Here is a 13776-nt window from a genome sequence, read left to right as displayed (position 1 = left end):
AAATTCAACCCTAATTCTCGGCTTTTGTTCAGCAGTGATCTGTACTTGCTAAGTAATTCTCCCGGTCTCTTACTCTTAATATTATTATGCCAACGTGTACAACTATATCACCTTTTGTGCCCTTAAAAGATGATATATGCTCTACAACGTCATCAACCTTTGCCCCTGGCAGACATACCCTGGTCCTGTTCCACCATTCTTTTTTACAAAGCATGTTCCCTGTTTCCCTGACAATAGAGTCACCAACAACTACTAGTTCCTGTGGGACCAGCGCATTCTGCCTTGGGGTTGTCTCTGTGTCACGCGATGCCCAAGTGCAAGCTCTGGCGTTGATGTGGGCAGCTGAGAGCTTGATGGGCCCCTCAATTTAGTTTCTTCGAGGGCATCCACCCTGTCCTTCAAGCTGTCATATAGGCCCACAAGAACGCCGAGTTGTTGCCTGATATCGATAAACTCCTTGCATCGCGCACACACAAAGACATCCCCCCTTGGCAATATCATGTCCCGTACCCGATTGCTCTGCAAACATCAAGCAAACAGTGCATTTTATAAGGCTGTGAATCAGAGGACAACTTCCCCCCCTCAGTTCTGCTCTGAGCCATAGCACTTCCATTAGCTTGAGCCTTTTGCTTTGCTGCTCTGGTCTGAGTCATGATTCTATTTTATGATATACAGGAATTTTTCTAGCAGGGATAGGGAGGTGATTATTCCCTTGTATAAGGCAATGGTCAGGCCTCACCTTGAGTACTGTATACAGGTCTGGAGGCGTCATTTCAGGAAGGATGTAGAGCTGCTGGAACGAGTACAGAGAAGGGCAACAAGGTTAGTGAACGGAACGAAGGGTTGCTCTTAAGAAGAAAGGCTTAAGTTTTGCAAATTACAGTGCCTGGAGACTAGGCACCGGCGAGGTGATCTGATAGAGGTGTACAAAATCTTGAATGGTTTGAGCATGCTCAATGCTGATGGGATACTGCCTCTTGGTCAGAATAATCACCTGAGATTGCCTAAATTCATATTGAGGAAAGACAGATGTAGGATAGATGTGCAGAAATTTGCCTTTAGCCAGCGGGTAGTTGGTTGGTGGAACAGACTTCCATTCCTTGTTGTGGAAGTTGATAGCCTAAATAAATTTAAGGCTCAGCTGGACAGGTCAATGGTGGTAGATGACTTTCATCAACCGGTGAAATACCACCACTTTGCTTATTGGAGGCTTGAAGTGGTGAAACCCATGTTTAGTGTCTAGAGCAAAGTTTCCGGCATCCCCTTGCCCCATACTTCTCCTTAAACCCATGCATGGTACTAAGTACTATAGGTTTCGATACCTTTCATGTTTGGGGTTTCATAAAAAAAAAAAAAAAAAAAAAAAAAGGTATTTCGAACAAATGGAGGGGTGAAGTGGAAGGGTTTTTTTTTTTTGGCTGATGCTGCATAAGCTTGCTTTCTTGCATCATATGCCTCTACTAATGCTAATGCTAATCCGATACTGTAACCGTTGCACACTACTACATTGAGGTAATCCTTCCCCATGTGCATCTGTTCCGAGGTGCCATTGGCCCTGAGTTCATGTTTATGGATGATAACGGTAACACCCCATCGCACTGCAGCTGTTGATATGCTTTTGGAAACTAATGACATTGTTCATATGGATTGGCATGCCCTTTCCCCCGATCTAAATCCGATCGAACACATATGAGACGCTCTGAGGAGATGACTAGCGGCACATCCACAACCACCAGAAAATGCTCACCAGCTGAAGATGGCACTGACAGAGGAATGGATGATGTTACTGCAAGAACTTATCAACAACATTGTTCTAAGTACGGACAGGTGGTGAAAATCCTGCATCGACATTAGGGGTGGCCACATCTCCTACTGTGGACCACCTCTTCCTTAGCATTAGCATTAGTAGAGGCATTTGATGCAAGAAAGCAAGCTTATGCAGTATCAGACAAAAAAAATTAAAGTAAAATAAATAAATAAAAAATAACCACTTCCACTTCACCCCTCTGTTCGTTCGAAATACCTGTCCAGCCGAGCCTTAAACTTATTTAGGCTATCAACTTCCACAACAAGGGATGAAAGTCTGTTCCACCTACCAACCACCCGCTGGCTAAAGGCAAATTTCCGCACATCTATCCTACATCTGTCTTTCCTCAATTTGAATTTATACCCTCTCAGGTGATTATTCTGAGCAAGAGGAAGAATCCTATCAGCATTGAGCATGCTCAAACCATTCAAGGCTTTGTACACCTCTATCAGATCACCTCGCTGCTGCCTAGTCTCCAGACACTGTAATTCGCAAAACTTAAGCCTTTCTTCATAAGAGCACCCCTTTGTTCCATTCACTAATCTTGTTGCCCTTCTCTGTACTTGTTCCAGCAGCTCTACATCCTTCTTGAAATGAGGTCTCCAGGCCTGTATACAGTACTCTAGGTGTGGCCTGACCATTGCCTTATACAAGGGAATAATCACCTCCTTATCCCTGCTAGAAAAATTCCTATATATCATTGACAATACACCATGAGCTACTCTTGCAGCCTGTCTGCACTGCTCAGAGAACTTCATATCTGCCTGCACAACCACCCCCAGGTCCCTTTCATTCTCTAGCACTGTCAGTTTAGTACCACAGAGTTGATACGTTGCTCTGGGGTTGCTGTTTCCCATATGTAGTACTTTACATTTGTCAATGTTAAACTTCATTTGCCACCTCTCAGCCCATCTGCTCAACCTTTCCAGATCCTGTTGCAGCAGCATAGTGTCAGTAGTGTCCTTGACAACCCTGCCAACCTTCGTATCGTCTGCAAATTTGGACATTAAGCTTGATATACCATCATCAATATCATTTATAAATACAGAAAACAATAAAGGACCCAATACTGAACCCTGAGGGACTCCACTAATAACATTAGTCCACGATGAGCAGTGTCCATTGATTACCACTCTCTGTCTTCTCCCCGTCAACCCCCCCCTTTATCCATAGCAGCAATTTGCCTCCAATGCCACACTGCTCCAATTTGTGCAGCAGTCTTCCATGTGCAACAGTATCAAAAGCCTTTCTAAGATCCAAGTATATAATATCAAAGTTATTCCCTGCATCCAGTTCTTTTGTGACTGCATCATAGTATCCAATCAAATTGGTCAGGCAAGACTTCCCCTTAACAAAACCATGCTGTGTCTGAGCTATAACTGAAGTCTTGTCTAGATGATCCTGCAGTGCTTCTTTAACCAGTGCCTCCATTAATTTTCCGGGAACAGAAGTTAAACTCACAGGTCTATAATTACTTGTGTCAGCCTTTGATCCTCCTTTGTGAACTGGGGTCACATTTGCACATCTCCAGTCCATGGGTTCTTATGTTCCATGTTTGGCAGTGATGTGTCTGTATCACGGCAGTCAGTGCTATGTTGCCATTTTTGAATAAAGTACCTCTGGACCATTTTGTTTCCATTGTTGTGTCAGTGTTTCCTTCTTCATTTCTGTACCTCACGAGGTTCCTTTGGTATGCTTTTCCCATATCTGGGCCCCTCCATTATTAGAAGCTACAGGTGAAAAACTGACTGGTCCTTAAGTTTTGCACACCTGTGTAGGTACCGCTTTGAGTAAATCCCACATCATGACACTGTGATCACTGCCACCTAGTGGATGCTTTATCTGAGATGCTTTATAATGAGATCAAGGGTGTTTCTGCATCTGGTTGCCACTCTAACATGCTGCTATAGAAAACAATCATTCAATAAATCCACAAAAGCCTTGCTAGTGTGTGAGTGACCAACTCACAAGTTCCAATCAATATCTGGAAAGTTAAAATCCCCCCATTATTAGACATTCAGATTTACTGGCTCAATATTTCTCTGCACAATCCAATTAGACAAGACTGCAGCATTAATTCATACACAGCATGGGTTTGTTAAGAGAAAGTCTTGTCTGAGAAATCTGACTGGATACTATGATATGGTCACAAAGGAACTGAATGCAAAAAATAATTTTGATATCATATACTTGATTTTCAGGAAAGCTTTTGATACTGTTGCACATGGAAGACTGCTATACAAATTGGAGCGGTATGGCATTAAAGGAAGTTGCTACAGTGGATAAAGGGATGGTTCAGTGGGAGACGACAGAAAGTGATAATTAATGGACACTGCTCTTCGTGGACTAATGTTATTAGTGGAGTTTCCCAGGGGGTTCGGTGCTGGGCCCATTGTTGTTTTGTGTATTCATTAATGATATTGATGAAGGTACATCAGGCTTAATGTTGAATTTTGCAGATGATACAAAGATTGGCAGGGTTATTAATGACAGTAAAGACAGTATGCTACTGCAATAGGATCTAGATAGGGTGGAGAAATGGGCTTAGAATTGTCAAGTGAAGTTTAACATTGACAAATGCAAAGTACTGCATATGGGTAGCAGTAACCCAAGAGAAACATACCAACTGTGTGGTATTACACTTAGGGAAGTGGAGAATGAAAAAGACCTGGTAGTTATTGTGCAGTCAGATATGAACTTTGCTGAGCAGGTCATGGAGTCTTTTCAATGATATCTAGGAATTTTGCTAACAGAAACAAAGAGGTGATTATCCCATTGTACAAGGCAATGGTCAGGCCACACCTTGAGTACTGTGTACAGGTACTCAAGGTGTGAAGGTCTGGAGGTCTCATTTTAGGAAGGATGTAGAGTTGCTAGAATGAGTACAAAGAAGGGCAACAAGATTAGTGAGGGGAACAAAGGGATGCTCTTACAAAGAAAGGCGTAAGTTTTGCAAATTGCAGCTCCTGGAGACTAGGCATCTGCGAGGTGCTCTGATTGAGGTGTACAAGTCCTTGAATGGGTTGAGCAAGCTCAATGCTGATGTGAAAATTACTCTTGCTCAGATTACAAAACTGTTGGGGCATTGATACAAATTGAGGAAAGACAGTAGTAGAATAGATGTGTGAAAATTTGCCTTTAGTTAGCGGGTAGTTGATTACTGGAACAGACTTCCATCTCTTGTGGAAGTTGATAGCTTAAATAAATTTAAGGTTGAGATAAGGCAATTAGAGTGAATTAATGGGTGAAATGGGATGTTTTTTTTTTTGGTTGATGCTGCATAAGCTTGCTTTCTTGCATCACATGTCCAGGTCCAAATTGATTGACAAGTCTCTCATCATATACTCTTATTTGTCTGGGCAGGATAGTAGATACTTTCAAGTTTAACCCTAACTTGCAATGTTTTTTTAAACATTTGACATGTACTTAAATCCACAGATTTCCTACACTTAATGTAATTAGTGCCAACGTGTACAACAATATCACCTTTTGTGCCCTTAAAAGATGATATCTGCTCTACATCATCAACTTTTGCCCCTGGTAGACATACCTTGGTCCTATTACATCTAGCAATTTGTTCATATCTGTTTGTTTCTGATTGATAGTGTGACCATGGCCAGTCCATGAGTGTGTAAATTGTACCATTGTGGTGTGAAGAAGCACGAACAACCTGCAATTAGTACACTGACCCCCAAATAACATACTGATGATGAAGCCTATCCTGTTTACCAAGGAAAGCCAGGGCATTCTCAATCTTTATTGTAAATTTTAGAAAACTGGAACATCCATTGAGATAAGTTAAAAAGGATTTGTCCCCCCCCCCCACACAATCCTATGAGAGAAGGGTGAATATATCATCAGTATATCTTTTCCACAATGTAATTGGTAATATGAAAGGGGGAACTTGGGGAGGACATCATGTTCAAAAGTTTCTATAACTAAACTGGTGATCTGTGGACTAAATACTGAATCCATAGCTGTCACAGATATAATTGCAAATACAGAATTATTTAAACATAATGATATGGTTTCACTTCCTAAAATGAGATCTTTCGACCTGAATGCAGTATGTAAGACACACTCTAACCATTGCCTTACAAGTTGGGATAATCACCTCCTTATCTCTGTTAGCAAAATTCCTGTATATCATTGACAAAATCCCATGGGCTGTCCTGGTAGTTGTCTGCAATGCTCAGAGAACTTCATATATTTTGATAACAAGTATTTGAATGTATATTTTATATATTTTGCTTCCATATTACAGCAAGAGAAAATAATTAATTATAAATATATAACATTACTTTTCCATGCCTGACAATATACTTACTTGTAGAATTATTCATTGCAGCCCAGGTAAGGTATGTAATATACAAAGCAACAACAGATGACTGAAGAAGACCTGACCGGGGTTGTGCTAAATTAAGAACAACAAATTGCAGTTATGATTTACACATTCACATATATTCTGCTTTATTCAATAATTTAAATCAAATTAAAATGATCTCTTTGCTTCTTTGTATATTTACTTAATTGTTCTTTTGAGTAGTGATGCCAAAAGAGTTGTTCAAATACCACATAAACTTTCCTTAGAGAATTAAATTTTTTTTTCAAACTGAAAATGCACACAATTTCTGACTTTTTTTGAGAAGCAGATACCTGTTGAAATAACCTTTATGAAAGGCACTGTATTCAATTTTAAGTTTTTTGTGACAGTGTCAGGAAATTTGTAGTTATTTCTGGAGTTATTCTCTTTCATTACTTTCTCAGTTATTTAAGTTACTTAAAAGTTATTTAATTATCATGTAGGATATATTTTGTACCATTGCTTTTTTTTTGTACCTATTTTTTTAATGAAAACTATTAATTAAAAATATTAATTATTAATTAATTAAAAATTAAAATTTAATTAATTAATTAAATATTAATTAAAAATATTAATTATCAGGCTGACACTCTCTGGAAGGAAAGTCTGTGCATGGCAGTGATCATTATCTATTTTCTATTTAAAAAGGCTTATCCTGTGGGTGGTTCTGTATATTTCTTACCAATGTTTTATATTTTCTATGTAACATTAAAGTATTATAATCATATAACAGCAGTAGCTTTTTTAAATTGTTTGACCTAAGTAGTGATACACTCTAATTTTATATATGCTACTGGATGAAAATCAGGGAATACATGAAAACTCAAACTCTTCACAGCAAACAAAATGTGACAAACTTAATTGGCAAATATGGACTCCCATCAAGAAGAAAAATAATTTATGTCAGTCTTGATAAACTAGCAAATTTATCAGGCCAACCAGAAAATGAACTGACAATAAATGTAATGAATTTGAAGTATGTTTAAGCCATCAAACACAGACATTGTAGGGATATTGGAGATATTGTGTCACTTAGACAGATATAAGGGATGCAGAATTTGAATACAAGAAGAACAATGTGTACAGGAGGAGAACGAGTTATATGCTCTTAGTTAGGAAGCATATAAAATGTAAGCCAGCACATTCGGTTGAAATGGGTGGCCAGTGCAATATTAGCATAGGCATATGATGCAAGAAAGTAAGTTAATATAGCATCAGCCAAAAAAAAAAAAAAAAAAAACCCTCCTCATTTCATCAATCCATTCATCCAAAAGTATGTCTAGTTCAGTCTTGAATTAATTTAAGCTGCCAACTTACAATGACAGATGAAAATTGGTTCCAGCAATCAACCATCTGCTGGCTAAAGTCAAATTTCCACACATCTATTCTACAACTGTCTTTCCTCAAATTCAATTTATGCCCTCTCAGGTGAGGAATCTGAGCAAGAGGAAGAATCCCATTAGCGATTGTTGTTATTTGGTTTTTAGGAGCATTAGCAACTAAGGCCATATTGCTCCGGGAATATGCGGTGGTCATTCCCTGACCTTTCCACATCCTCCGTATTTGGTGGTGACAGGCTCGAACCCCGGTCTAATCAAGAAGTGTGTGCTATGCACTGCTGCTCCTTGACACATGGCTACGTAGGCGCCGAATCCAATTAGCATTGGGCTTGCTCAATCCATTCAAGGCCTTATACAACTCAATAAGATCACCTTGTGGGTGCTAGTCTCCAGATGCTGCAATTTGCAGAACTTAAGCCTTTCTTAGTAACAGCAACCCTTTGTTCCACTTACTAATCTTGTTGCCCTTCACGGTACTCATTCCAGCAGCTGTATATCTTTCCTAAAATGAGGCTTACAGAATGGAATGCAATACTCAAGGTGTGGCTTGACCATCGTCTTATACAAAGGGACAATTACCTCCTTATACCTGCTAGCAAACTTCCAATATATCATTGACAAGCCCCCATGAGCTACAATTGCAGACTGTCTGTACTGCTCAGAAAACTTCATATCTAACTGCACAATTACCCCCTAGGTTCTTTTCATTTTCTATCACTGTCAGTGTAGTACTACACAGTTGATTTGTTACTCTGGGGTTACTGCTTCCCATATACAGCACTTTACATTTGTTAAGGTTCAACTTCAGTTGCCACCTCTCAGCCCATCTGCTCAACTTTTCTAGATTTTGTTGCAGTAACATATCGTCTTTACTCTTGTTCACAACACTACCAACCTTTGTATCATCTGCAAAGACTCAAATAATCACATTAGTCCATTAATAACAGTGTCCATTGATTACCACTCTGTCTTCTCCCACTCAACCATCCCTTTAACATAGGAGCAACTTGCCCTTAATGCCATACTGCTCCGACTGGTACATAGTCTTCCACGTGCAACAGTATCAAAAGCTTTCCTAAAATCCAAGTATATGATATCAAAATTATTTTTTGCAACCAGTTCCTTTGTGACATCATAGTACTCAATCAAACTGGTCAGACAAGACTTTCCCTTAACAAACCCATGCTGAGTCTTAACTATAACAGCAGCCTTGTCTAGATGATCCTGCAGTGCTTCTTTTAACCAGTGACCCCATTATTTTCCCTGGACCAGAAGTTAAATTAACAGGTTTGAAATTACTTGTGTCACCTTTCGATACCCATTTCTGAAGTGGGGAAAAAGTGTCACATCTCCAGTCCATGACCTAAATTGAGTTCAAGGATGCTATCATAATCATGGCTAAAGGCATGCTTACTTCCTTTGCTGCTTACATGAATATAATTGGATAGATCCAATCCACCCCAGGTGACTTTCTTATGATAAACTTCGACAATTCTGCCACAACTTTGCTCTCAGTTATTACAAAATCATCCAGCTCACTGCCAGAGTTTAATTCACCTTTGGCATTCCCCTACCTGAATAACTCCTCATGTGTGAATGTAGACGCAAAATACTCATTTAGTTTGTTAGCTACCTGAGCAGGATCATCAACAGTTGAACCATCGATATCCAGTGGACCAATCTGATTCATCCCCTTCCTTCTAGAGTTTACATATGTAAAGAACTCTTTGCTGTTTTTCTTTGCCTCCTTTCTCCTTTACCAATGATTTCTCGTAATCTGCCTCTGCCTGCCTAACCTCCTTTGTGACTTGGTTAAAGATCAGCTTATATCTATCATAGGCGTCCATGTCATCCATTAGTTTATATGAATCCCACGCATTTTTCTTCTCTGCCACTGATGGTAGTTACATCTTTTGAGTAAATCCCACATCAGTACATTTTGATCACTGCCATCTAGTGGGTGGTTTCTTTATCTGCATATTCTTAATGAATGAATAATCACTGTTGATAATCAGATCAAGAGTACCACTCCCCTGGTTGCCTCTTGAACATGCTGCTGCGAAAACAATCATCGAATAAATCCACAAAAGCTCTTCTAGTGTGTGAATGACCAACCTACAAGTTCCAGTCTATATCTGGTAATTTAAAATTTCCCATTATAAGACAATCTGATTAACTGCCCCACTCTTTGTCAACTCTGGTCTGTACTGTGCACCCATGTCAACTGGATGCAGTTACTTAGATTTTATGTTTCTTAACTAACAGCATGAGCCCTCCTCCATTTCTATCCTTTCTGTACACATTCTACTCCCGAAATTTCCATTCTGCATTCCTTATATCTGTGTGATACCATGTCTGTGATATCCCAACAATAACTGCCTTTGATGTCCAGACCACTACCTCAAATTCATCAACTTTATTTATTATACTCCTAGCATTGTTGTACATGGAAGTATACATGCACCTTTCTTACTCTTATCTTAGTTCAGACACATGGGTTTGTTAAGGGCAAGTCTTGTCTGACCAATTAACAAGTATATGATATCAAAATAATTAAGAGAGTTTCTGGTTGCAAAAAATAATTTTGATATCTTATACTTGTTCCATGATGATTCCTAGTATCCTCGAAATCCCCAGCACCTTGTTTTCCAGGCTGCTGCTCATACCAATAGAAGAAGCACAAGGATCACTTTCATCTCTGCCTGCGGCTACTGTTAATCTCTTAGTCTGTGAATCCCCACCAAGCTAGCACTTTTTCAACCCATCTAACTGCCTCGATAGCATCAGAAAATATTCTTGCACCTTTATATTGAGTCAGTTTGGTATGAAATCAGCACTAGAATAAAAAAAAAATAATAAATAAATAAAAAAATGAGACAGTGTGGGGTAAGTGCGTAATGACACAATGAGTATACTAGGCAACTGTACAGATATATAAAGTGGACGAGTAAATCACATCTTATGATGGAGGATTTTAACTTTCCAGATATTGACTAGAGCTGGTAGTTTGATCACTCACACAGTACCAAGGCTTTTGTTCATTTACTGGAAGACTGTTTTCTATAGCAGCATATTACTGAGGGAAAAATAGAAAGCAATATTTTTGATTTGATTAGTATTTCATTAGTAGAGGCATGTGATGCAAAAAGGCAAACTTACACAGCATCAGCAAAAAAAAAAAAAAAACACCCAACACTTCCCATTCACTACAAAAGTTCGTCCAGTTCTTTCTTGAATTTATTTAAGCCTATCAAATTAAATAACAACAGATGGAAGTTTGTTTCACCAATGAACTACTCACTGGCTAAAGACAAAATTCTGTACATCTATTCTACAACTGTCTTTCCTCAAATTGCATTTATGCTCGCTCAGGTGTTTAATCTGAGCAACAGAAAGAATCCCATCAGCATTGGGCTTGCTCAAAACATTCAGGTCTTATACACCTCAATCAAATCACCTTGCAGTTGGCTAGTCTCCAGATGCTGCACTTTGCAGAACTTAAACCTCTCTTAGTAAGAGCACCCCTTTGTTCACTCTAACCAATCTCATGGAATTTCTCTGTACTCATTCCAGCAGCTCCACATCTTTCCTAAAATCAGGCCTCCAGACCTGCATGCAGTACCCAATGAGTAGCCAGACCACTGCTTTATACAAAGGGATAATCACCTATCAATCCCTACTAGCAAAATTCCTGTATATCACCGACAAGACCCCATAAGGTGCTCTGGCAGCCCATCTGCACTCCTCAAAACTCTTCATATGCACAATTATCCCCATGCCCTTTTCATTCTCCACTATCCAAGGGTGCAGTACTACACAGTTTGTATGTTAATCTGGGGTTACTGCTACCCATATGCAGTACTTTACATTTGTCAATATTAAACTTTAGCTGCCATCTTTCAGCCCATTTGCCCAACTTTTCTAGATGCTGCTGCAGTAGCGTACTGTCATTACTACCATTAACAATCCTGCCAACCTTTGTATCATCTGCAAACTTGGACACTAAGCCTGATATACCTTCACCAATATCATTAATAAATATAGAAAACAACAATGGGCCCAATCCTGAACCCTGGGGGAGGCACCACTAATAACAATAGTCAATGAAGAGCAGTGTCCATTGTTTACCGATTTCTGTCTTATTTCACTCAACCATCCCTTTACCCCTAGCAACAACTTGCCCTTAATGTCATACTGCTCCAATTTGTACAGTAGTCTTCCAAGTGCAACAGCATCAAAAGCTTTCCTGAAATCCAAGTATATGATATCAAAATTATTTTTTGCAACATTCAATTGCAATCATATTGTAGTAGTCAAATTGGTCAGACAAGACTTCTGCTTAACAAAACCATGCTGTGTCTGAACTATAACTACTGTCTTGTCTAGATGATTATGCAATGCTTCTTTAACCAGCGACTCGATTATTTTCCCTGGAACAGAAGTTAAATGAACAGGTCTCTTATTACACGTGTCACCCTTTGAGAATTAGGGATATATTCACACTTCTTCAGTCGGGTTTCAACTTCAGAAGAGGACACTTTGACAGTTTAAGGCACTATATGGCATTTATGAATTGTTTGGAAGGTGAACATATTTGAATTATGGAATACTTTTAAAGCAAATATCACTGAAGCCATGAACATGTACATCCAATAAAAAAATATTGCAGGAGGAGGATGCTGCAATGGATGAATGCAGATCTGGCTGGTCAAATAGAGCAGAAAAAGATAGCATGGGACAGTTACAGACAATGAAAAGTAGTGAAGCCAACAAGAGGTACAAGTTGATCTGTAATAGAACAACAAATAAGGCAGGGAGGCCAAGGCTGCATATGAGAGAACATTGGCTAACAGAGCAAAGAATGGGGACACGGAATTTTTAATGTGAATACAACAAAGAAGAAAGCTAAATGAACCCAGGTGCAATGTGTGTGGGAAAGTCTTAGATAACCCATCTGATGTTGCAGATGAATTGAATAGGCACATTGCATTGACCTTTACTGACGAAAGGCCCTTCACGTTGAGAAGTGGCTGTGCGAGTGAGTCTGAGCCATGTGACATTAGTGATGTCATAATTATAGATGATTGTTTATTAGAAAAACTTTTGAGCATAAATGCAAATAAGGCTTCCAGAGTTAATGGCATTTACCCTGTAGTTTTGAGGGAGAGCACGAGAGAGTGTATTGAGCCACTGATGTTAATTACAAGGACATTTTTGGACTCAGGGAAGATTCATTTGGATTTTAGAAGTACCAATGTAGTGCCAATACACAAAAGTGGTTCTAAGAGTGAAGTTGGTAACTACAGACTGGTAAGTCTGACTTCAGTGTTAGAAAAAATCTTGATGATGATTAAGAGTACAATCCAGGGACATTTATATAGATACAGTAAACCCCCGCTATTCGCGGGGGTTACGTTCCTGAGAAATGTCGCGAATACCGAAAACGCGAATACTGAGTTATGGCTCCCATAGTAATAAAGGGGTTCCGTTCCAAAGTATGAAATATATAAGAAAAACTAGTCTAAAATTTTGTCTATGTTTGTATTATATGTACCTTCATAATATGACTATGTACATAGACAGTACATAGTGAAATGTAAGCATATGGCATCGAAATGAAAATAAGAAACAATTTAATATTAAATGTAATATTTATTAGAAATTTCAAACAAATCTTTCAAATCAGCGCCTTTGCTAGCAAAAAAAACTTATCCCGCCGGTGCTATCACCAGTTTCGCTAAAGTGTTGATAAAGGAGTTTTGCCTTTTCACAAATGATGAGTGAACTTAACGGAATTTTATTTTGAGTTCGGTCTTCTATCCACAAATTTAAAACTTTTTCCATTTTTTCTAATTTAACGTCATGAGTTACAGAGCAAATTTTTGAAGCAATTAGCGCGTTTTCATGGACACTACGGCAGATTTTTTCTTCCGATTTTTGGATTGACCGTACCGTTGACTCAGTGATTTTATAATGTTTGGCCACTGAGGAGACACTTTCACCATTAGAAATTTTATCTAATAACTCAATTTTATTCGCTAATGTCATCACTTTCTTTGATATTTTCACATTTCTCTTGTTATTCGTAGCCATACTTTTGTAGGGGTTAGAAAGAACTTGTCCACAATAAAGTCACTTTCTTTCGTTAACACACTCGAAAAAGTCTGTTTTACGGTAGTAAGTCTGCAGAACGGTAGATTTATTATTTTTGTAAGCATATAAATTGATAAATTTATTCAATTTATAAGCATTTTAAATTAAAAGCA

At 38.7% G+C, this 13776-nt stretch overlaps 1 protein-coding gene across 1 annotated transcript in view; it reads right to left on the bottom strand.

Annotated features, from left to right (window-relative positions):
* The window catches only part of LOC150077643 (putative serine incorporator), a 190232-nt gene that overhangs the window by 78477 nt on the left and 97979 nt on the right, over window positions 1-13776 (bottom strand). The window contains exon 8 of the mRNA XM_090384811.1: window positions 6135-6221. Within this exon, the coding sequence (XP_090240937.1) occupies window positions 6135-6221 (87 nt within the window). The remainder of the gene's footprint in view (window positions 1-6134; window positions 6222-13776) is intronic.

Source organism: Mastigoproctus giganteus, chromosome 11 (assembly GCF_048544385.1).
Source record: "Mastigoproctus giganteus isolate SK-2022 chromosome 11, ASM4854438v1, whole genome shotgun sequence".
NCBI lineage: Eukaryota > Metazoa > Arthropoda > Arachnida > Uropygi > Thelyphonidae > Mastigoproctus > Mastigoproctus giganteus.
This window is presented reverse-complemented; position numbering and strand designations above follow the sequence as displayed.